Raw genomic sequence first — 24736 nt, forward strand, 5'->3', positions numbered from 1 at the left:
CCTGTTGAAAGGACATGAAAGACTATCTCCTTCAATAACCTTTCTCAGAAGCTGTTAAGAGGAACTTGTTGGATTTGATCTGTTATCTGTATGGTTTTAAGTGGTACATAGCTTTGGGAACTTGAAACCTTTGCAAGGATAAGCTGATACTTCCCTTGTTATTAGGCTGCAGTAGTAGGGTGTTCCCAGCATTCTTGCTGAGCATATTTTGGCATAGTATATGTGTCATAGCAGGTTAGTGATTGAGGCTGACATCCAGTTACAATTTTTGGTTTTGTAGCAAGTGGAAGAAATTGTGAAAGTATTTATTAATATAATTCAAGTTGCAAACTAGTGGTCATGTAAATTCACTTATTAACTTGGTTTAACTAGATCCATTTACAGTGTTCTTCATACTTATTTTTTTTTCTTTCTTTTCTTGCAGTTTTCTGTGTGTAAAGTAAGAACTGCTCAGAAATCTAAGTGCCAAAACTGACTGTCTTGGAATCTTCTTATATAAATGGGTAGAAAGTGGCCTTGTAACTGGAACATTCTGGAATAAAAATAATCTTTTAGTTACTTAAAACATATGGTCTTTACCTAAAATATGAGATATTTTACTCTTTGTTGTCTGAATGTGGGACAGACTTTTAATTAAGAGTCATACAGAATTTGTCTTCTTGATTTCTTCTGTGAGTCTTCAGGAGAGAACATATATGAAAGAGAACTATGAAATAACAAAAGCATCCATATTTTTTGTATTTAAAAAATAGTATAAAAATTCATTTTTCCTAAAATAATCTTGTGCTATTCATTTTTTATGCTTGTGTGTTCTAAGATTTGTATATAAATTGGCAATACTGATCTGAGTGTCAGAGAAAATAAGTAAATCAGGAGCTCAGAACTGCACTGCACATTGGTGTGTGTGTGGGGAAACCATGAAGAAGCTACTGGTGTGGGATAAATTGTGATGAAATTGTGAAAGGTCCTGTAAATCAAATAGGTAAATGAAATAAGTGTGTAGCATTTAACATACATATTTAGTGAGAACTAAATGGATAGATACCAAGTTCCAAATTCATCAATAGGGCAACTGTTAATGCTTCTACTAGGATTAAAAAAGACAGAGGTTTGGCCTTGTGTGGTTGCTAGCCTATCTCTTCTGCCACTTTTCGGTGTGCAAAAGGGTGCTGTGTTAATGTTGAGTTGGGACATGCATTGTTGCAAAGGGAGCTAATTGCAATATGTCAAGGTCTTCAACAGTGTAAAGAATATACTTACTTCATGGCTATGAGATTCTCGGATTCCTCCTTTGTGCTGTGTATTTTCATGTTTAGCAATCAATAATTTCCCGGTGTTGGTGGGAGTTGTCAAGCAGAGTGCAGACCTCTCTGTTGACAAGAGGAAAAGGCCTTTTTTCTCAAAGTCTGCACTTACCAAAGCAATTTTCACAGTAGTGGCCACAAGAAAACGCATAGGAAGAAAAACGTGAGCAGGTTCATCCTGTCACTATATTTTTGTTGCTATATTTTCTTTCTTTAAATTCTGGTCATCATAGAATCATAGAATGGTTTGAGTTAGAAGGGACCTCAAAGATCATCTTGTTCCAACCTCGCTACTATAGGCAGGGATACCTTCCATTAGACCAGGTTGTTCAAAGTCAAATCCAGGCCTGGTCTTGAAAACTGCAAGGAATAGGGCATCCACAACTCTTCTGGGCAACCTGTTCCACTGTGTTACTATGCTCATAATAAAGAATTTATTCCTAATACCTTATCTAAATCTCCCCTTTGGCGAGCAGGTTGGAAGAGGTGATCTTCCCCCTCTACTCAACCCTGGTGAGGCCACATCTGGAGTACTGTGTCCAGTTCTGGGCTTCTCAGTACAAGAAAGACAAGCAGCTACTGGAGAGGGTCCAGTGAAGGGCCGTAAGGATGATCAGGGATCTGGAGCATGTCTCCTACGAGAAGAGATTGTGGGAGTTGGGCCTGTTTAGTCTAGAGGAGAGAAGACTGAGAGGGGATCTCACTATTGCATTTAAATATCTCAAGGGTGGGTGCCAGGAGGATAGTGTCAGATTCTTTACAGTGGTACCCAGCAACAGGATGAGGAGCAATGGCCATAAGCTAAAACATGTGAAGTTTCACCTCTGAAACTGATCCATGTAATAATAACTCTTGTTCAGATGCTGTCCACTGTAGTAAGCACGTTGGTTCTTCATGTTTCTTCACTGTACAGGTTGCTCTTTGTGCTTCTTGTTTGCTTTTCCTCTTGCTTACAGGAGCAACTGATATTAGCACGGATGGTCCTTTGGTTTAGCTTCAGTGACTATCACTGTGGTTGGAGTGGCTGCAGTGGCTGCCCCTAGGGTTGCAGTGGCTGCAGTATCTGTTGTCGGGGTTGGTGCAGCCGCTGTGCTTGGGGGTTGGGTAGCACCAGCAGCTGCTTTGTCTGTTGCTGTCGGGGTTTGAGTAGCTGCTACACTTGTCGCTGGGGTTGATGTAGCTGCTGTACTTTGAGTTGGAGTAGCTGTGTTATCTGTCGTAGTCAGGGTTTGAGTAGCTGCTGTACTTGTCATTGGGGTTGGTGTAGTTGATGTGCTTGGAGTTGGAGTAAAATCAGCTTTTCCACTTCATCTGGGAAACTGCTCACCAGAGACTGAAGCATGAAAACAGTACACTGGAGTTAAAACATTTTTGTTTTGTCCTTTTCTTCATACCTTCAAGTAAGATATATGATGTTGCTATTGAAAACCCATTCATACTTGAAACCAAGTCAGGTCTGAAACATGTTTAACATATTCTAGGTGAGGGAAAAGGTAGTAAGTAAATAAGGAAAGCCATTTATTTACCAAACCCCTGCAGCTACTGTATTACCCTAGTGCAGAATGTTACCAAATAAGAATTGTGACATTCCACAGAGGTGTAAATGATTAATTACACACAGGACACAGAGTGTACCGAAGACTGCACAGGATAAAGAGGAAGAACTTTTTTATGTTGAGGGTGGCAGAGCACTGGAACAGGATGTCTAGGGGGGGTTGTGGTGTCCCCTCTGGAGACGTTCAAAACCCTGGACGTGTTCCTGTGTAGGCTGCTCGAGGTAGCCCTCCCTTAACAGGGGGGTTTTACTAGGTGATCTCCAGAGGTCCCTTCCAACTCTAATGATTCTGTGAAGTAGAAGCTGCTGTGAGTGATCAGGTATCAGCAGACTAGGGAGTGATAAAACCATATATTCTGCAAGAAAGAGGTTTAAAAAAAGATCAACTCTGTAACATTGAACAAGTGGAAATAAAAAAACTGCCTTTGAAGACTTGTGAGAGAATATTACTCTGCTAGTTTTGCAGGTACAGAGATTTCAGATTTCAAATGCAGTTTGGTTCCAGTAGTGCACAGTCCTAAGTCCGGCCTCAATCCAGCTGTTTAACAAAGGAACATCATTTATAGGCATTCTGCAAAATGTCACCAAGATGGGATCAAGGCCTTGCTAAGTCCTTGAGTTCAGTCTGGCTTTTCATTTTGCTGTGCTGTTTTTACCATGGAGTTGGAAAAGTTATTAGACCTCAGTATAAGATTTTATTCTCACTTAAGATCTTGATTATTTGCTCTGTGCTTTCTTTAACCATGTAAAAGCTTGGCAGAACTCAGTTTTACAAATTCCAACGAAAAATACCTGAACCTTGGTAAATGGCATTGTCCTTGCACTAGTTTTTGAGTGTCAGCTCTCAGGTTCTATGCCTAGACTTAATTTTGTTTTCATCCATCTCCATTAGGAACGTGTCACAGGGTCTGTGATCCATGTAATTGAAGGAGTGCTTTTACAAGTATACTTAACTGTACACCAAATAAGGTGGTGAGTTGAAGTACTGTGCTGTTTTGTACATGATTGTACTTTGTTTTCTCTGTTTCTCTTAGAACTTGCCTTAATCAATGGTTCCACACCTGCACAGAGTTTTGTGGAAATTTAGTCTTTTATCCTCCACAGGTCCTTTCATCATAACCATAACCATCATAAGCACCATAACCTAAAAAGGAGCAAGTTATGGGGGAAGACAAATGGAAGAATTTAGATGAAAAGCCAGGAAGACACCCTGCAATACTTAGTTTAGCATGCAGAAAAAGATACCCGTCTTTAAACATTGTGTCTAGAAAATACATGCCCAAGGATCAGCATTCATTAAAGGCTTACGTATTTCAAAGTCTGTATTTGTTACCAGTAGTACACAATCAGGAATATATTCAAACTTGGATTTTCTGAACCTCTCATATTTTTTAATTAGTTAGCTATCCTGTTCTTATGGTAGATATCAGACAGGTGAATAGTACAGCATTAGTAGCTGGAGCTATCATTTTAAATTTAGTGAAGCTAGTTGGTGTGTTTTATGCAGGTTATTGCTTTTTTCTTATTGGTATTAATAATCTGGAAAAAAAATACTTTTATCTCAGTCTTGTTATTACATGTTGTTGTTTTCTTTTTCTTCGGAGCTTGATGTCCAGATAGATTGTAGTGTAGAAAAAATAAACAGTGAGTCACTTGAGAATACAGTTGTCAAACTTTTGATCCCTTTGAAAACTGCCATCCAGTTAACATGTAAGTGCTGAAGTTGTTTCTTATATTTATTAATTTTTATTGAATTTTATTAGTTTTTAAGGAGGTTATTGCTAATACATGTTATTTGAGTTATGACTGTAAGAGAATTGAACCTCTCTTTAAAGCCTGTGATTGCCCTTTTGTGGCGCTGGATGGAGAAAAAAAAAAAAAGGTGTCAAACTTTTTTTTTTGTTTTCTGTTCTTGGTTTGTTGTTCTCCTGTTGTGTTTTCTTGGGTTTCTTGGTGGCAGTTCTGAAAGACTGTAATCACTGATATAACTGATATACACTGATATCATTGATACACACTATTACTCTCCCCCCAAGGGTGATGGGGAGCAGGGGACCTCACAAGATGCTTTGATACCTGGCCTTTCTAGCAAATCCATAGCCCTAGGTTTATAACACAGAAACCGCTGCTGACTGTTCTAGCAGTATGACTGGGACTATAATACATATTTGAATTTGTCTCAGTCATGTGTGATTGCATCTTCTGCTTATGGCAGACAAGGCAGTTAGCATCCTACATAACCACTGTTGGTTAGCTCATGTTTCCAAGGAGTGACTTTCGAGATGTGCTCAGAATTAATTTGCTAAAACCTGTAGTTTGATATTAATGCATGGGTTGGCTGTTTTGGAAGGCACTTGGATGAAAGAAGAATTCCACCAGTGGGTGGTTAACTCCTTTATTTTCTTTGTCTCCCATTGTTTGTCCCGTTTGAGGATGCCATTGCGGATGAATTCTAAAGCAATTTTTAAAAAATCCTCCATCATAGATTGAGTGGGGTAGGGTAGTTAGTGTCTGAAACTGGTTCAAGCAACAGCTCATGCCTGTTTTGATGGGAAGAAAGGAGCCTCACAAGAGGCTTGGACACCTGGCCTTTTCTTGCAAATGCGGAGCCCTAAACTAGGTGCCTGTATGCCTTACGAAATGAACTAGGAAAACTGGAGGTTTCATGGTTTTCTTTGAAGTCGACCTATGCTGCTTAATGGGTTGTTCCACTGTGTGTGGTCCTGAAGTTTTGCTCTGTTTGCATGACAATTTGTTCAGTCACGTAACTCCCCTGGCCAAAAACTAGCTCAGTAAGAAACACTTATTTCCAGAATGGTCAGTTCTTGGTTCTGGCTTCTGATGTTTAATATTAGCCCAAGGTGGGGTGAGAAACTTGAGCTTGGGGTTTAATTGTGATCCCTCTGGTTGTGTCTGCTTGATTTTTAAACATGATTCACTCCAAGTACTCCAAGCTCTAGAAGTTAATTCATTACCATAAAAATGACATTGTTTTAAGAGATGTAAAACTAGGTTTTATTTAGACTTTTGTTATCTCAGCTAGGAAATGAAAGAGAATAGCAAGGCTAGTGTTGTGTCTAATTATGTGTTGTCCAACGGATGGGCTTTAGATGTCCTCTAACTAAAAATAGCTATGCTTGTAGATACATGGCTTTCCAAATTCACCTTTTACTGTAAATGTTCATATGCATCTTTTAGAATAAATAATACTAATGTTGAAGTCATCCTAACATAGTGACTGTTTGCATGCATGATGTTGTAGGTAGTTAACATAGCTGTAATGAGCTGTGAAAAATTGTAATCAGCATGTTGAATATGTCTTCTGAGAGTTTTTCTGCAGCATACTTTCTTATATTTAATAGAACAAACCAGTATTTATGTAGTATTAGCAGGTATTCTATATAATCTGTTATATAATTTTTAAGGGTAAGTTAGGTAACAAAGACCAGACTGCCTCTGAACGTAAACTATGCTCCTGATAGTTCCTACCACGTGGTAGAGTCTGTAGGTTGAATTGATACTGTGTTTTAGCAAAATTTGAAACTAGTAAGCAGCACAAAAGAAAGCACAGAATGGCTGAGGTCCTATTCACAAACTCTCCTCTGTTGATAAAAGGATCTTTGTTTGCAATAGCTTTGTCTCCAGAGATGACAGCCTTAGCCAAAAATGGTCACACTGTTCTCACAGGTCACGAGACACAGTCTGTGTTAACAGTTTGACGTCGATGTTTGGAGTATGCCATTTAGGTTATTTCTAATGCATAGAATGTGCATTTGTTGTGCCATCTATAAAACACACATTTCTGTTCTGGAATTTCCTGTGACAGGCTGGCAGTCTTGTCCATCTCTGGTATGAAATAGGGGGAACCAGACACACTGTGATGGAAGGTGTTGACTATCAAAGGAAACCTTCCTCCTGCTTTCCCAGAAGAAGGAGTGGTGGTATAGGTGTCATGCCTGCAATAGTACTGTGAGAGATAGCCTACCGGGACAGAGCAGTGAAATAAAAGCTTATCTAGTTGAATTATTAATATAAGTGTACAGGGCTTGGGGGCTGCTTGACTGTTAACTCTTTTTCCTGCTCTTGCTCAGTGTAGCAGAACAGCGTCAGGTTCAAGTTAATTGTGAACTGACAGAACAGGCATTGGAACATGCAAGGCAGAAATGAAACTACAGAACAGGCATTGGAACATGCAAGGCAGAAATGAAACTGGCAAAGAATTCAGAGTGTAATAAAAAAAAAAAATCTCAGAATATGGTAACAGTAACAGGAAAACCAGGGAAAGATTACCCAACAGATGGAGCTGTTGATGGCTGATGCTGAGAGGTATAAAATGTTCTCTTTTCTATAGTTTGCAATACTGAAAATATAAAATGCAGTGAGACGGTTCCTGCAAATAGGACCAGTAACAAATACCTTGGATAGAAGAAGAAGGAAAAGTTACAGAGTAGTTGGTGTTGTTTCAGTTAGCTGTACTTGAAAATATTGATGTAAGATTCATAAGCACCGGACTATTTTGCAGTTGTTTGTTGGTTGGTTGGTTTTGTTTTTTCTCATAAGATAGGAGTAACAAAAAATGGGGAAAGAAAATATGCTTCTTTTCTTCAAAATTGTGGCACGGGGATCTGTCTGCAGACAGCCTATAACTGGCTGAATATGGATTTATTAAGAAAAAGTTGTGTTTAAACTCATTTGATCTTTCTCAATTCTAGTAAGAATAGTTAGTGGTGGAAGTGAAACAATAGATGCCTTCTGGCTTGCCTTTGTTAAGGTTTTTGATGTTGTTTTATGACACTTATAAGTGAGCCAGAGAAGCAGGGTAAGGGAAGGAGTTTGGTTTGGGTTTGTTTTCAAGCTTAATTTAGATATCATTATTATTATCATTATTATTATCATTAGATATCAGTAGTTTGTTTTACAAGTAAAAGACTGTATCAAACCGAAATTGGAAGCATGGCCTGGGCCAGATCAGTACATTTAATGATTAATGATCTGGATGACCTGATGAGTAAGCTTTCTTAAATCTGAAATTACACCAAGCTGAGGAGGATTGGAGACATGCTGGAGGATAAGATTGGAGTAAGAATTGGTGTTGATGAATTGAAGATATGGACTGAAAAAAATCAATTGAGATAAAGTATGGATAAGTACTTGATAGTGTATTTGGTGGTAAAAATACAGGATGTGTGATTGAAGCATCCTCTGAGGTCTGAAGTTAAACTAGAATTAACAGTATCGTGCTATTGTAAGATACTCTTTTCCATGTATGTTTTAACGTGGTGTTTAGTTTTGCGTGCCATTACCCGTCAGGATGGTTAATCAGTTTTAACCGCCAAGCGCAGCTCACTAAAGGTAATCAGAGATGCAGAAATTTGAGTTCTCAGAAGAAGGTGGGACATCTGATGTTGTGTTTTAAAGAGGTAATTACTTTTTTTCTTATCCTCTGTGATTGCAGAAACAGACTGTTAACCTTCTTTCTTATGTAATGTTCTGAATTACAGCTGGGACGTTTTAAATTAGGAAACTTGCAGGAGAGAACAGTGAAGCGCTAGGATAGATCAGCAATGGAGGTCATGGCAGCCTTGAAAAGAGTTTAGGCACCCATCCATCAGTGATGACATGGGTATGTTTTTCCCTGTCATTTAGTACAGTGTTGGATAATCTTCCTTTGCAGTCTTATTATGTGCTTATTATGTGCATGATCTTACTATGTGCTGTATTTCTGTGTGGTGACATTTTAATGGCATAAAGCTCTTTCAGTTGACCTATAGAATTCTGAGAATGGAGTTCTGCACTACTCCTCTTTACATTTCAGACACAACTAAAACTCCTTGCTTTCCTTCACCTTTCCATTCAGTTTTCCAGAACAGACTCCTTCCAGCTTCCTTTACTTCGAGCTATTATTTCTCCTTTTTCTTCTCCTGAAGCTTGTCTGACTCTTTATTTTCCCTTGATCCTGTAACAGCAGCAGTGTACCCTGTTTTTTTTCACGATGCCATGTTGGGAATTGTAGAATCATAGAATGGTTTGGATTGGAAAGGACCTTAAGATGGTCTAGTTCCGACCCCCTGCTATGGGCAGAGATGCCTCACACTAGACCATGTCGCCGAGAAAATAGATGATGTTTGAGAATGTAGGAGAACAGTTCAAAGCAATATTGTGTTTCTAGTGCAGAGGTTAATTTCTGTACTCTAAAAATGCTGGCACCATGACGTGGTTGGTGTTATGCTCCTCTGTTTTTTCTCCTTCTCCGTATGGGCTAATTTCTGCCTGTGAACGTGGCCATCTTGTTAACTTCTGCAGCACTTTTGTTGTGTTTTTTTTTTTTTTTTTTAACCATGTGTGTTCTCACTGTTAGAACTCCATTGCCTGTCTTGTGCTGTTTAAGAGGTTATTTGCTGAGTTTTGCAATTTGTCTCTTGTGCTTGTATGATAATCAAGCAAATGTGCAAGACCCCATATAGACTCCAAATATGCAGAACCCAATATTTGTGGAAAAAAATACCTCTTTGTGGAACTTTGGCCTGGTTTAGTGACCTTTGTTCTTCCTCACTTGCTTTCAACTTTGTTTACAGTTTGCCTTCATTCCTTTGTATCTGGGAAAAAAAAAAAAGAAAAAACCCAAATCTTCTAACTAGCAAATGTCAACCAATGTTCTTATGTCTTACCAAGTTTTCATGTTGCATGACAAAACACCTGCATGAATTCCCTTCCTGATCACAGTGAGATGTTAAAACTCAAGCCTCAGTGTGAGTTTTCAAAAACTGACCCAATTATCAATTCGTTGCTGCTCAGCATTTTAACCAGTGTGTCCAGCTACTGTGTCTGTTCTGCATCCCATCCTGCCTGATGTTATTTGTGACTTGCCAAAAATATCAGCTTAGTTGCAAATGTCTCCCTTGACACTTTTGCCTTATGTTGACAATATACACACAACAGAGAACAAACAAAATTAATTTTGTTAAATAATCTATAGACTATTCCAAATATGTATGAAATTAATTGTTTACACGTCAATTTATCAGTCTTTTTACATATGAGTCTAGTGCAGAGAATGAATGCACTTTATTAAAATGAGAATGAGGGCCTTCTTCCTCAACAGCAGCTGTCAAACAGGTGTATTGTTGCAGTAAGTTCATTGTTTGTCCTTTCCTTGTAGTGTCCAGGTAGTAGTAGGTGAAAAATTCCAGCTGTTCTGAAGTTGTACTAGTTACTACTTCAGAAGCTGTAACTTCAGTCTTGCTTTACCTCTTTCTTTTAAAGATAACAAGGAAATGCTGAATGAGTCTATCAGGATGACCTGCACTCAGATAGCTTCTGTGTTGTTAAACCATCAAAATCAGTTGGGGGAATTGGAGAATCAAAAAAATACCTGTTGAAGTATTTATACGTGAAATGATCTGTGCAGACTGGTAACTGTTGAGATTGTGATAAAGGTAATGAAATCTGATGTTTCTGAGTATAAATTGATTAGAGGAACAGAAATTTCTTTCTTGTGGCTATTGCTAGTTCTCTTAATTGGTTCTTCAGAAAAGCTTGCTGAGTAAGAAGTTACATGGATGATTGTCTCCTTTCCTAGTCCTCTAGTCTGGTAACCTTTAGAAGTGATCTCTGTCTTTGGGTGCATACCTCTAGGTGCTTTGTTTGCCAAAGACCATAGTGTAATGCAGAGGGCTTCTGTAACTTTTATTCTCTGTTGCTTATGCATTCTGGGTATATGAGATAGCTTTGGAGTTGTAATGAATTACTCTTGTTGCTACAGATTAAGAAATAAGCATTTTGTACAACCTGTTTCATATGCTTATGGCATGTTATCTCACCATTTCTTTCCCCATCTGAAATTCTGATAAAGGTTTTATGCTCTGAGCAAAAGGAAAAGACTCTGGGAGCCTTCTGGAAGTTCTGACTGAAGATTGAGCTCTATGGAAGCGTGCCTGTAATTTTTTTTGCAGTTGTTGCTGGCTGTTCTCTCAACTTTCCTCCCTAAACCTTACATGAAGTCTTTGTGTAATGATACAGTTTATCAGCTGTGCATTTGTACGTACTTCAAGTTGTAAGAATGAGATTATGAGCTTTTACCTGAAGGTTTTTTCATTGATGGTCAGTAAGACAAGTGACCTGGAGGACAGTTTATTTTGTAAGTTTTGTTTGTTGATGGAAGAATTCATGTGAAGTTTGGGTATTGGTCAATGTGATGGAATTGCTGTGACAGTTGAAGGTCTCCACATGTAAGTCACCACAGGTCCTGTGTCACAAAGGTGAAGATGTGATTTTTTGCCCCGGTAGGACAGTGAGTTGTGGGAAGTAAAGAAAATGAGCAGGCTGGCTAATGATACAAATAAACAGGAGGTTAGTTTGCCTCTGGAGGGAATAGTGCTGTTATTGGCCTAGTGCTAGCTTATGTTCCTCTGCGGTGAACTGATGTGTGGAGCTAAGTAAACAAAAACTCTTCGCCTTATTATGGTCAGTTTTGTGCTGATTTAACTGCCTTCTGAGACACCCTAGTGGAGGAAAATGTGGGGAGACAGCTGGGAAAGTGGCATCATTGCTTTTGACATCAGCAAGCTGACCTACTGTATCCTGAATTCTTGCTTGTTATTATGGAGAAGTAGAAAACAAAGACAAAGAACAGAGAAAACAGAGTTTAAGAAAAAAATGCCGAGATCGTTGCCTGAATTGTTTGCATGTAGCTGCTTAATAGGAAAGTCAAAGCTTGGGAAGTGTATACTTCTATCATTTAACTGTGAGGGCTTGACTTGCTGTGAGAGTCAGAGACGATGGGGCATGAGGCCCGGAAATAGCAGCACAGCAGCTGGGTAAGTGTCCAGCTGTGGGTGCGCTGGAGATTGGTGGCTACACTAATTAACTAAATTAAACACTTTCTTACCAAGGATGAAAGTGATCCAACTCCAGTGATTCCAGTATATATTTTATATTGGCAGCTCCTTATTGCTTCATTTCCTGGGGACTCTACAGAGTGCTCCAGTAGAGAGGCATTTCCAAGGTTAGTCCATTTTTAATTAATAGATCACTATTTATCTGCAGTATTGGTCTAAAAGTGACTCACAACTGCATGGAACAGGTTTTCTTACACTGTTTTTTTTACTCTAGTTGCTTCTAGGGAACTTGGGTGCATCCTTAATTTTGACTTTTCTTCCTCAAATGTGCTCATGCTTTTAGACTGCAAGTTGTGTAAGCAAAGATTAAATGTTTACCTTTTTAGTAGCTGAAAATTTAAACAGTTTTGAGTTCCAGTAGTTTTAGTTCCATTGCAGGGGGTTGGAAGTAAATCTTCAAAGTCCCTTCCAACACAAACCATTCTATGATTCTATAAATATATACTTGCTGTCGTGGTTTAAGCCCAGGCCATAAAAACGCCCAACGTGGGGCTCGAAGGGTTGAGATAACGACAGAACTGACTGAGGCACAATGCTGATTTATTGGCTCTCAAAGTTGTTTATCTTGATGTCACAGTTTCTGTATGCTGTAGCTTACTTAGAGCTGGTATTTGCTGTGTTAGTGTTTATTAAGTGTGGGCCTTGGGCTAAGGTTCTTGTTTCACTGTACTTTATGGTAATGGCTTGTAATACGGGCGGGCTCCGGCAGCAGGGTGGGATGGACGTGGCCGTGGACTTGTACCTGGCCGTCCCGCTGCTCTTCACCGTCCTGGCCCTCGTCCTCGCCTCCGTCTTTGTGAGGCTGCGGGGAGCTGAGGGGGAGCGGCCCCGGGAGCCGGCGGCGGCCGAAGCAGCCCGGGAGAGGGGCCCCGGGGACCAAGCGGCGGCGGGAGCGGGGCCGGAGGCCGGGAAGGAGGCGGCTGCCGAGGAGGGGAAGGAGGCAGCTGCCGAGCAGCGGGAGAAGGCGACGGAGGAGCCGAGCCCCACAGCCGAGCCCAGCCCCGCGGCGGCCGAGAGCATTCCCCAGCAGCCGTCCGCCGAGCCCCGTGAGCCTGATCCCCAGGAGGATGCAGGAGACCACGCAGCATTTCCCAGCAAGGCAGAGGAGGAAGATCCGGACTCAGAAAAACAGAAGCTGGTGGTGAGAGAGCCGGCAAGCACAGCAGCTACACCAGCCCCAGTGACAAGTACAGCAGCATCATTTGAGAGTTCTGAAGGTTTTGAATGGCCTTTGGGTACCCTTGGGACCTGCCTGCTGATTGTGATGGGGATCACCATGTTGGCACACACACAGAGTGTGTTTTACCCACGACCATTTTGTCTGATCCCAAGAGTTAAGCAGAGTCAGGTTTGGGTCTTCTCTGGGTTAAGACAATACAGGGGGACCGAGAGGTTTTCCCCAAGGCTGGACAGCCATGAGTGTCACGGTGTGTGGGACAGTATGGGCGAGTATCTAATCCACTGGGCCCCTCCAGTGCTTTGGAAGCGTCGGAGATGGAAGGCAGCTGTATGGAGTCCCCAATGACAAGTTGCAGAGACTGCTGCAGGGGAGGGTGAATTATTTTGAGCCTGATGGGCCCATGACACTTCAGGCCATCAGGGCAGAGATGCAACATAGAGATAGACTCATGATCGAGGGGTGGACTTTGCAATTGGCCTCTCCTGCTCTGAAAGACTGTTACAAGTGATGGTATATTGAAAATGTGGGATCTGAGCATGACATGAATGGTATGGAATAAGGGGTGGATACTGTCCTGGTTTAGCAGTAGCAGTCATTTTTTCTACTGGTGCAGTGCTGTGTTTTGGCTTTCGGCCTGGGAATAATACTGATAAAGCCAATGTTTTCAGTTGTGGGTCAGAATGTTTACCCTGAGCAAGGACTTTGTGAGTCTCATGCTCTGCCAGGGAGGAGGAGAAGCCGGGAGGAAGCAGGGACAGGACACCTGACCCAAACTAGCCAAAGAGGTATTCCATACCACAGCACGTCATGCCCAGGATGCAGAACTGAGAGTTCCCGGAAGGGCTGGATCATGGCAGGGTGGGGGCAAGGTACCAGTTGGTGAGCGGTTGTATTCTCTTCCTTGTTATTTCCTTTATCATTATTACTATTAGTGGTAGCAGTAGTGATTTGTGTTATACCTTAGTTATTAAACTGTTCTTATCTCAACTCGTAGGAGCTGCATTCTTTTGATTCTCCTCCCCGTCCCTCCAGAAGCGGAGGGAAGAAAGGTGGTGGTGGGGGGAAGTGGACTGCGTGGTTCTGATTTATGGCCTGGGCTTAAACCACGACACTTGCCTATGGTGTTACATAGTGGCTGTAGAGCTATACTTACCAGACTTCCTTTCTAAATTTTGTAGAACATAAGGTGGCAAAAGAATGAGAAAATTGCTCCACTCATTCTTTATTCATTGACCAGATTCAAAGCTAAAAGCAAAACTCTGACCAGAATTTTAACTGCAAGTATCAATCACTTGTATTTGGCTTATGGAATGTAACTGAATTCTCTTACAATAATGTTATTTCTTGATATAAGTGGAGATTTTATTCAATTTTATTCTTTACTAAAGTACATGGTCATAAGGTAATTATTATTATTTCAGTCCAATTTCACTGTTAACATCTCTGCTAAGAATTCTGTTGGAGCAGCTCTGGAATTCCTGGAAGAAAAGAAGATGAAAGGAAGGTCTTTTGGCTCTGCCTTTTTTTGGTGGCTGAGTCTCCTGAGTAGCAGCAGATTAAGGGAGGCCTAAGTCTATCAACATTGTTTCCTGCTGTGTGTGAAACCCTGAGCATTTGGAAGGGAGCAGAGGTGCTCTATGCTCAGGAAGATTATTTGGTCTGGATTTACGATTGCAGAGTTACGTTTGCCTAAGAACAGGAATGGGTTTTTTAGTGATTTACATCTTGAAAAAGGCAGTATGACAATATCTTCAGAAAAAACGTCTGGTTTTTGAGAGGTTGATTTAGTCTCTGGTGAAGCAAATCATTGAGGGATTTCACTGAGCTGTACATCTGCCACTGTTAGACTGTTAGTCTCCTTCTCTGGAGACATTCAAAACCCGCCTGGACACATTCCTGTGTAACCTTATCTAGGTATTCCTGCTCCAGCAGGGGAATTGGACTAGATGATCTTTTGAGGTCCCTTCCAATCTCTAGCATGCTGTGATGCTGTGATACTGTGATACTATCAGGTGTTCATCTAATATCCCACTTCTGTTATATCTAGTGAGCATCCCATACTTTCTTTCCTGTTGTTCGTTGGGTAGGCTTGTTAATGGTTATTCACCTTTCTTTAGTTATCAACTTCTGATTAATATTTTTTTCTTTTCCTTTTTTTTTTTTTTTTACCAACTACTACTGTTGAGAATTCCTTAAAAATACTTAATCTTAGCTTGGTTTTGAAAAAGAACCAAGACAGTGGTGGGGAACAAACTCCTCAGAATATTTTCTGCTAAGACTACTGTAATACCTCACATTAAGCCTAAGGTATGTTCTTGAGGTTCTAGTTTTCACATAAAATAGAAAGTGGCATTGGTCATAGTGTTGCTGACAGGGTTTTTTGTTTTTTTTTTTTTCTTGCTGTAAATATCTTCCATGTTGATATGGTTGCAGCTGTCTTTTGACCACTGGCAGTGTTTCCATTGCATTGCCTTCCCTTCCGCTTTTGTGAGTTTCATTAAATAACTGGACCAAGCAAGCTTGTTCAGAGGGGTTTGTAATTGGAATGTTTGGAGACAAGCTTAAAGCCAGTTAATCAAAATAGTATTTCTTTTCTGCTGCTCTCTTTGTCCTTTATATGTTTTTCTTCTTTAGCTGTTCAGTGGCAAAAGAAATTTCCGTGGCCTGTCCCAATGAAAACAGAAATCTAACTAGCTATTAATCTAGTCAGAAAATAATTATTCAAATTCTTATCATGGCACCTTTTCAGAAGGTACTGTGAAGATAGACAACAGGATTCAGCTCTCCCTTGTGTTTGTCTGTGTAGCAGAAGCATTAGTAATGGCATAAAAATAGAGATTAACACTTAATGAAAAATGTTTTCTTCTTTTCCATAGTTTGTGTTGTAATTTCTTGCCAATCTCACAGTTACTTTGTTTGGTTAACAAAAACAATAGTTGTCTTATTAAATGTCTTATGCATTAATGCATTTCCAGATTAGACAGGATTAGTATTCCTTCTGAACTAAATTGTTGTTTCTTTCTTCTCTGTTCCCACTTTTCCAATCTTTCTTCCACTTCCATCCTTCCCCTTCCCCCCTTTTCCCTCTAAAAATATCCTTAGGAATGACTTGCTGATGGTGTGCCGCCAGCTGAATATGGAGGAGTCTGTCACAGAGATCATGCACCAGCTGGGAGCAGATGAAAATGGGAAAATTTCCTTCCAGGATTTTAGTCAATGCCGCATGGAACTGGTACGAGAAATCAGGAAGGAGGAATTGGAGCTCTCTGTGAAGTTGGATGACCCTTGTAAAAAGAAAAAGTTAAGGGATGAGATAGCTTCCTGGCCAACTAGCAGCAATAACAGTTTAGGTAGGTATGAATTTTGAATGTCCTGTTGGTGTAATTTAACGAAAGATAAACTCTGGGGGTTTTGTTACCGATTTTACTGGCATCAGGATTTCCCCTGAAGGGCTTTATGAATATGCCTTGGCATAATTTTGTCATATATTAGAGTGCTGTTGTAACTGGTGCAGTGTGCTCATCAATATGCAGACTTGACTGTGCAGAACATCCTTTTCTAAAAACACTAATTGCACAAGACAACAATCTTTATTAAAAGGACAAGAGCTGCAGAGCTCAGCTCGTAGCTGAAGATCCAGTCTTCTCTGTAAAGCCCAGACAGGTAGGTAAGTAGAAATACTAAAAATGAGGAAAGGAATAATCTTAGTCTTTTCTGTGGATGTTTCTTGGATGCTTTAAAAATCATTCCAGTTGGAGATCTGAGTGCTGGAAATGCCTTCTGATTTAGAGAATACAAAAATTCTTGTTTCCTTTTTCCCTTGTTTCACCTGGGTTGGGGGAGTGAAGAGATGGAGGAGAAAACTCCCTTGTTCTGCCATCTACAGGAGTATGGGATGTTTATCCTTCTCTATGTATGTGTTTGAATTGCGAGATGATAGACTCCGTAGTTTCTATGCCCATTTCACCATCTCTGTCTATACTGAATCTTCATAATCCTGGCTTAGTTGCATTTTCAGCCCATGAATCTCTTTGAAGAGCTGTATCAGATAGCAGTTCAAGACCAAGATCATGCCTAAGATATTTTTATTTTTTTAATTGAATTAAAGATGGTGTATGTTCCCTAGTTCTGCCTCTGTTGGCTGTTTTGTCAGTGCTGCCACTTCTATATTTCACTGCAAACCAGAAAACTACTTCTGCCTCAAACAGCTGTATGACAGCTATACAAAGTTTCTCTGTTTGCTGGCCAGATTTCTGGCAAGTTGAGTTTTAAAATCGTTTTTCTTAGACAGACCAGCTTAATAATTATGGTTTGTAGTAATCAAAAGTAAATGATAGGCCCCAGGCTTTACTGGAGAAAGGTCTGCGTTACAGTCTCAAAATGTATTTCACAAAGAAATCTTATTAATTGCTACCAAAAACAGTCATATATGAAAATTCAGATTCATTAATATATGCCAGTCAATTCCTACTCTTTTTCCTGTTAATTTAATGTGTTTTTAAAGAGTTGGTGAGAAAATTAATTTTTTTTTTTTTTTTCTATATTCATCCAGTTAAGTCCAGAACACCTTTGAATTTTCTGCCTTGGTATATGTCACTCTGTGCTGATGAAACCTGACTATTTTACTCTAGTGTGTTTTTAAACCTATAAGGAAGTCATGGTTTTTGTACTTGTCCTGCCTTGACTCTTGCAGATTCTGTAAGACTTTTTAATAATTAGAGAACATATGGAGACGCTTCCCCATGTAAACAAAAAACAGAATGGGAGAAAGTAATAATGGACATTTAGAATGCAAACAAAAAAATGGTTTTTGTTTGGTTGTAAAAGAAAACCATTGTGGCAGCACTGTTCAAGATGCTCTACAGATCTTTTTTAAAGAGGCAAGAAAACACCGCTATAATGTACTTCTGTGCTATAAACATTGCACAGAGTATGAACATAATGACAGCTGAGCAACTATACTTGCAGTCAAGCTTGGATTATGGTCTGTGTTTGTTTCCATGCCCTTCATGTCTTTGAGGGCTCATGTATGTACTCATTAGTAATCAAAGAGGTGATTGCATTATATTGACTATTTGCTATTGCTTTCTAAAGACTGTTTAGCAAGGAGACATCATTATGTGCAAATTCAAACATATGAACTTGGAGCATGTTCTTTTTTTGTGTATTTTTTGAACAAAGACACTGGACACTGTTTCTAATAGATACCATTTTCAAAGATAGCTTACAGGACTCTTCTCAAGGCTAATTTCCATGTAATGTTAGGCTGCTGATAATCCTTGAAAGCTGTTATTGTTTGTACATGTGGCGTGAATAAATCAAAAATTTCAAAATTGATTTGACTGTCACTGCATGGCAGGGGTCCTGGTGCTCTGAAGCAAAGGAATTAAGTCTCTGGACATTTTTGTATGTAATTGTGCGGAGATTATCGGCCAGACAGCATTTTGTGCAGACTTTTCTTGCAGCTCTTCACTATTTCTTAACAATGAGTTCAAAAATGTATGTATGTATCTAAGTAAAATGTTATCTTTACTACCTGTAATTTTTACGTTTCATTATAAAGGAAATAACTGGGGAAAAAGGTCCTAAGAAATAATTGCATGTAAATGACTATTAAACTTCATCTTACCAATCATTTATCACTGAAAAGGTTATTCTAATTTTTTTGCTCAACTTTGCCCAACAAATGTTTCTAGGGCTGTGTTTCCAAGTGAGATGCAGAAGTAAGGAAACTGGTTGACTGTTTTAGTCAAGGTACAGGTCTCAGTATTTATTAACTCTCAGTCACGTACTTGCTTGGTAAACTAAACCTGTATCCACATCTACCATCTTGACAATCACATAAGTATACACTCATTTCAAAATTTATTTTACTCAGTATACACTCATTTCAAAATGTTTCAAAGTTTAATCTTTTATTCAAATGCATGAAAAATTACCGTTTCCAAGTTACTAAAATGATGCTTTTTGCTGCTTGGATATCGGCAACTCAAAGCTTGTTATAATGTATTTTAGTTCTTACCCTGCACTATCAATGTCAAAGGACTGTCAATTATAATTTACAAGTAATAACCAGTAATTTTTCTATAAGTGAAATGGAATGCCAACTCTGTTCTTCTGACATTGTTTAGAATATAATAAAAAAAGAATAAAATAGCCTTTGAAAGTGCTGCTGGAGTCTTGCTGTGACTGTAGGCTACCTGACTCTTTAGTATGTTATAGTATATTATTCAGTAGGAAATACAGGAAGAATGTCAGTTACTGATAGGATCTGTGGGTCCTATTTCCAGTAACAAAGACTGAAAGCTGTGGTGGGTACAATAAACCTGTGTGAATCATCTAGGGAGTGATAGAAGTGGATTGCTTTGTGAATGAGAGCTTGTAATACAGCAGAACTACACCTCTAATGATTTAAGGCAGGAAATTGCTTGAACAGTTGTGGCTTTTGTCAGGTTTTTCAGTATAGTCTTATATGTCTTATATAGAAGCTAAAATTAGAATTATTTATATTATGTTGTATATATTAGTCTAGCTTTTTACAGGTAATTATCAAATTTCTATTTTCTTCCTATGATAAAGAATTGTCTCTATCTAGTACTCATTGTTTTTAAGGTTGAATAAGAAATAGTACTGCTCTTTAGTAATTTTGGTAAAGCTCAAGAAACTGTAAACTCTTTCTTTAGATAGGTGAATGGTTTCCTGTCCCACTGAAGGCTGACTCTTTTTTGAAAATAAGTCCCTTGAAATTTTGGTATGTGTCTCCATAACTCCAGTGTTCTCTCTAACACTCCAGAGTTTCCCTATAGAGCTGAGATTTGAAAGGTACATTACCCATGAAGTCAGCATCTTAGCATCCAGGTTTGGATTCTGAGAGGAAAATAGTGTGGAAATTTAGAGATTAGTGTTAAACCCAAAATAAAATACTGGAAATGCCTTCCTTTGAAACTGTCATCTCTCCTTGTGTTTTTATTATGTATGCAGTATATGTATGTATGCATTATTTAGTATGTATGCATTATATGCATGTATGCAGTATTTAGTATGTATGCATGTGTGTTCAAGAGCTGAACTTCTAAGAAAACCTTGGTCAAAAATACAGAATACGGTCAAAAAAAGAATCTTTCCTGGATCCATCCACAACTGACGGGTGACTTTTGAGCCAGCTGAGTGTTGTAAGTGCTTCCAATCTGATAGCTAATGGTGCAATCTATGAAGGCCACTTGAGTCTTCGGCAAAACTACTGTTAATAGTAATAATAATACTGTAATTAAATGAATGTGAAAGTTCCTGCAGAACAATGTTGTTTGAGTAACAGAAATTCACTGCACATACTCCACTGAGGTATGTGCCATATTTAGCTCTGTAAAAAGTGGAGGATCTATATGATATAACTCTCTCTCTTAATTCTGTGTCTATGCTTGTGCAGAAAGAGTTGTTTCCCATGTTATTGTCAAGTGTGGTAGATGGCAGAACTGATCTGATCCTGTCTCCCTCATGCTGCTGAGGTACTTCCGCTGCTTCGGCTCTGCGGGCTGCTGCTTTTTTTGCTGTATGTTGTACTGTAGCCACGAGATGGCAGAGATACCTTATGTTGTGCATAGTTGGTACCCTATACACAGTGTGAAATACTGGTGGTAGCAGTACCTTAGTGTATGTTGTAGTGCCTAGGTCTGTTGTAGCACTTGCAGCATGTAGATTAAGTATGGTGGTGCATGCTCTTGCTGTAAAAGTAATTGAATTAATCTTTAATTGTTACCTATACCTGTAATTATGGTAATTGTATTAGTTTAAAATGTAATTGTTTCTTGTTTTGTGTTATTTTCTTATTACATGTTTAAAGACTGCCATATTCTCATTACAGTAAGGCAGCAAAACTGCCTCCAACTTTCCTAAATCGGTTTGTCATAGGATCATAGATTGGTTAGGGTTGGAAAGGACCTTAAGATCATCTAGTTCAAACCCCTTTCCATGGGCAGGGATGCCTCACACTAGACCATGTTGCCCAAGGCAGTGTCCAACCTGACACTGAACACTGCCAGGGATGAAGCATTTACCACTTCTTGTGTCAACCTGCTCCACTGCCTCACCACCCTCACAGTAAAGAACTTCTTCCTTATAACTAACCTGAACTTCTGTCTGAAGTTCACTGCTAAGATAAAAAGTGATTAACTATACAGCTTAATGATTAATTTATTTTGTTGATAAGCAAAAAAGGTGAATTATAGTTCTTTTTGGTTCTTTGATCAATGCTGCTTTTCAGTCTGACATAGTAACTGACCTCATTCCGTGGTCCTTAGCTGTCGTGAACCCATGGTCTGAACCCATTACCCCTTGTCCTATCGCTACAGTCCCTGATGAAGAATCTCTGTCTGGCATCCTTGTAGGTCCCCTTCAGATACTGGAAGACTGCTGTGAGGTCTCCATGCAGCTTCTCTTCTGCAGGCTGAACAGCCCCAACTTTCTCAGCCTGTTTTCATATGGGAGGTGCTCCAGCCCCCTTATCACCCTCGTGGCCTCCTCTGGACTTGCTCCAATGGCTCCATGTTGGTCTTACATTGAGGACCACCAGAAGTGCACTCAGTACACCAAGTAGGGTCTCACCAAAGCAGATCAGAGGGGCAGGATCACCTCCTTCGACTTGCTGATCATGCTCCTTTTGATGCAGCCCAGCACACTGTTTCTGGGCTGTGAGGGCACCCTGAAGCCTAGTCATGTTCAGTTTCTCATCAGCCAACATCCCCAAGTCCTTCTGTGCAGGGGTGGGCTGAATCTCTTCTCCACCCAATCTGTAACTGTGTATGTTAGGATAACTGCTTTACAAGAACACATAGGGTGTTGACCAAAAGCCGTATCTTAGTTGCTCTGTTGCTTGCCTTCTGACCGGTTTTCTATTTGCACTTTTGCAACTTCAACTTGGCAATGGAGAGGCGTTCTCCGTAATAGTTCATTATATAATTTATTGTTTATCCCTGGCATTGTACTGAGTAAGTAATCATCATCATCATCATCATCATCATCATCATCATGGCTTGACTTCGCGAGCGAAGATTTGGGAAGGGCTTTACCCACACTTACTACAAGCGCGCTGATGACTAAAAAGGCCGATGTGGGATAGACAAATCTGGTTGCAAAAAGCACAGTGAAAGGTCTCCTTGGGTGGTATAGGCGGGGCACAATTCTTTCTATGTTGTCTTTTCTCCTCGAGACTAATTCTGCGTGTGCTCTCCAAGGAGACAACGGTGTTAAGTATGGTGTGTCTCCGCAAGTCTCCCGCTTGGAGGCCAAGGCGGACCACTGGTGGTAATCAATATGGCCAAGGCTGAGGTATTGTTTCAAGGAGTCCTTATATCTCTTTTTTGGGGCACTTCTCTTGTGGTAACCAGTGGCGAGTTCACCGTAAAATACAATCTTAGGGAGGCGGTGATCCTTCATCCTAGAGATCTGCCCTGCCCAGTGCAGCTGTGATTGCAGCAATAAGGCCTCGATACTGGTGACCTCTGCCTGTTCAAGGACAGTAACATTTGACACATAGTCAGTCCAACGGATGTTTAGAATTGTACGGAGGCAGCGCTGATGGAAGTGTTAGAGGAGTTGCAGGTGATGGCGGTAGGTAACCCATGATTCAGACCCATATAAAAGAGTAGACAGTACAATGGGTCTATAGACACTAATCTTTGTACTTGAAATCTTTTTTTTTACTAATCCTTTTTTTTTACTGATTTTTTTTTTTTTACTAATCTTTTGTACTTACCCGAAGTAATAATAACTGATTAGTAAACACTCACTTAAAATGCTAATTAATATTTCAGAGAGGGAACTAGCTCATAAAAAGGAAAAACTTTCAAGCTAATAGGATGGCATTACAGACCATTACTTAAGGTTTGATGAGTGCATGGTGGACTGAGATTCGTGCTCTATTCCGTAGCTCTGGATTTTCTTCTCACTTTTCTTTTAACTTAGAATGTGTGCTTGGACAAGTCACTTAATAGTTTTTAATCTTCATTATGCTTCATATGAAATTTTACAGCACTTCCCAGGGTTTTTAAATAATCTAGTGTCTACCATGGAATGTTTTGCCATAGGAAATTGTTGAGCCCAGAACATAACAAGATTTTAAAAGGAGTGGGACAGTTGTATGTGAAGTAGAAGCACCTAGGGATGAAATGGTTACTGATAAAATAAAAAAATTCTGTTAAATATGCTTTAGGGATTAAGCCTGTCTCTGGCAGTAGGGAATTGGAAGGATTGTATATGGAGAAATAGCAACCCTACAGCTTCATGATACGGAAAATTTCCCTGAAGTAGTTATTGTTGTTACTAGCTACATAATCATATTCTTGCATTTATTTGTAATGATACACCTTCTGATTGATGTGTTGTTGAAACTTAAAAACCAATAATAAGAAAGGCACTGCTAAGATAAAAAGTGATTAACTATACAGCTTAATGATTATTTTGTTGGTATTCAGTAAGCAAAAAGAGGTGAATTATGGTTCTCCTTTTTTGTTCTTTGATCACTGCTGCTTTTCAGTCTGACATAGTAACTGACCTCATTCAGTGGTCTTTATGTATTTTGAATTACACTCCTTTTTACTCTAAACAATGGATGCATTATTTTATTTTTCCTTCTGGACCTTGTAATTAAGTAAATGATCTGTGCATTGAAAATGTTTGTATTTCTGTGTGGTTGTTGTTTTGTTTTATTTTTCTGGCATTGTCAGCATGTACAAGATAGGGAGCAATGGAGGTGGAACTGATTGCTTTCTTTTTCTTTCTGGAAAGACAAGCAGACATATTCATGTGTTAGCTGTGTGCCCTGGTAGCCATAAGGGCCAATTGTGTCCTGGAGTGCATCAAGCACAGCATAGCCAGCCCATTGAGGGAGGTAGTTGTCTCACTCTGCACTGCACTTGCGTGACCCCACCTTGAGTCCCATGTGCAGTTTTGGGTGCCTCAATAGAAGGAGGACATCAAAGTATGTGAGTGTGTCCAGAGGAGGCTGACCAAGATGGTGAAAGGCCTCACGGGCAAGAATTCGGAGGAGCGGCTGAGGCCACTTGGTTTGTTCAGCCTGGAGACGAGAAGGCTGAGGGTGACCTCATGTCAGTCTACACCTTCCTCATGGGGGACAGTGAAGGGAAAAGTGCTTATCTCCTCTGTCTGGTGACCAGTGACAGGCCAGGAGGAAACAGAATGAAGCTGAGTCAGGAGAAGTTCAGAAGAACCTAGGAAAAGGTTCTTCACAGAGAGGGTGGTCACTCAGTGAAGCAGGCTACTTGGGGAAGTGGTTAGAGCACCAAGCCAGCCAGACTTCAAGGAGTGTCTGGACAATGCTCTTAGCCATATGGTTTAGTGTTAGCTAGTCCTGCTAGGAGCAAGGAGTTGGACTCTGATCCTTATAGATTACTTCCAATTTGAGATGTTCTATTATTCTGTGATTTGCCTAATACACAGTCCGTAGTAGAATGTTCTTTCCATTTCTGCATTTTAGGTGCCTTATCAGGAGCCAGAGAAAGCTGGGAGTATGATTCAGGAGCAAGAGACCTTCAGAGTCCGGACCTCCAGAGTCATTTTACACTACAAAAGGTGTTGGAATATGGTGGAAGCAATGAGACCCAACAGGCTTCTCTGCAAAGACTTATGAATCAGGCCTCAAATTCTAGCAGCTCTGTTGGAGGAAGCTACTTAGAACTTGCCAACACTGTAAGTGCATTTTGCTTCTGCTTTTAAGTTTTTGTAGAAGATTTTTATTGTTTGTGGGGGTTTTTTTCAGTGTGTTTTGGTTTGTGGGTTTTTGTTT

General features: G+C 39.8%; 1 protein-coding gene across 1 annotated transcript in view; it reads left to right on the forward strand.

Moving 5' to 3' along the window:
• Positions 1–24736, forward strand: part of MCC (MCC regulator of WNT signaling pathway) — a gene marked incomplete at its 5' end in the record, with an annotated part of 213747 nt that overhangs the window by 13149 nt on the left and 175862 nt on the right. The window contains 2 exons of the mRNA XM_080637635.1: positions 16039–16286; positions 24428–24639. Of these exons, the coding sequence (XP_080493761.1) occupies positions 16039–16286; positions 24428–24639 (460 nt within the window). The remainder of the gene's footprint in view (positions 1–16038; positions 16287–24427; positions 24640–24736) is intronic.

This window comes from Psittacula echo (assembly GCF_963264785.1).
Source record: "Psittacula echo genome assembly, chromosome: Z".
NCBI classification, from domain to species: Eukaryota; Metazoa; Chordata; class Aves; order Psittaciformes; family Psittacidae; genus Psittacula; species Psittacula echo.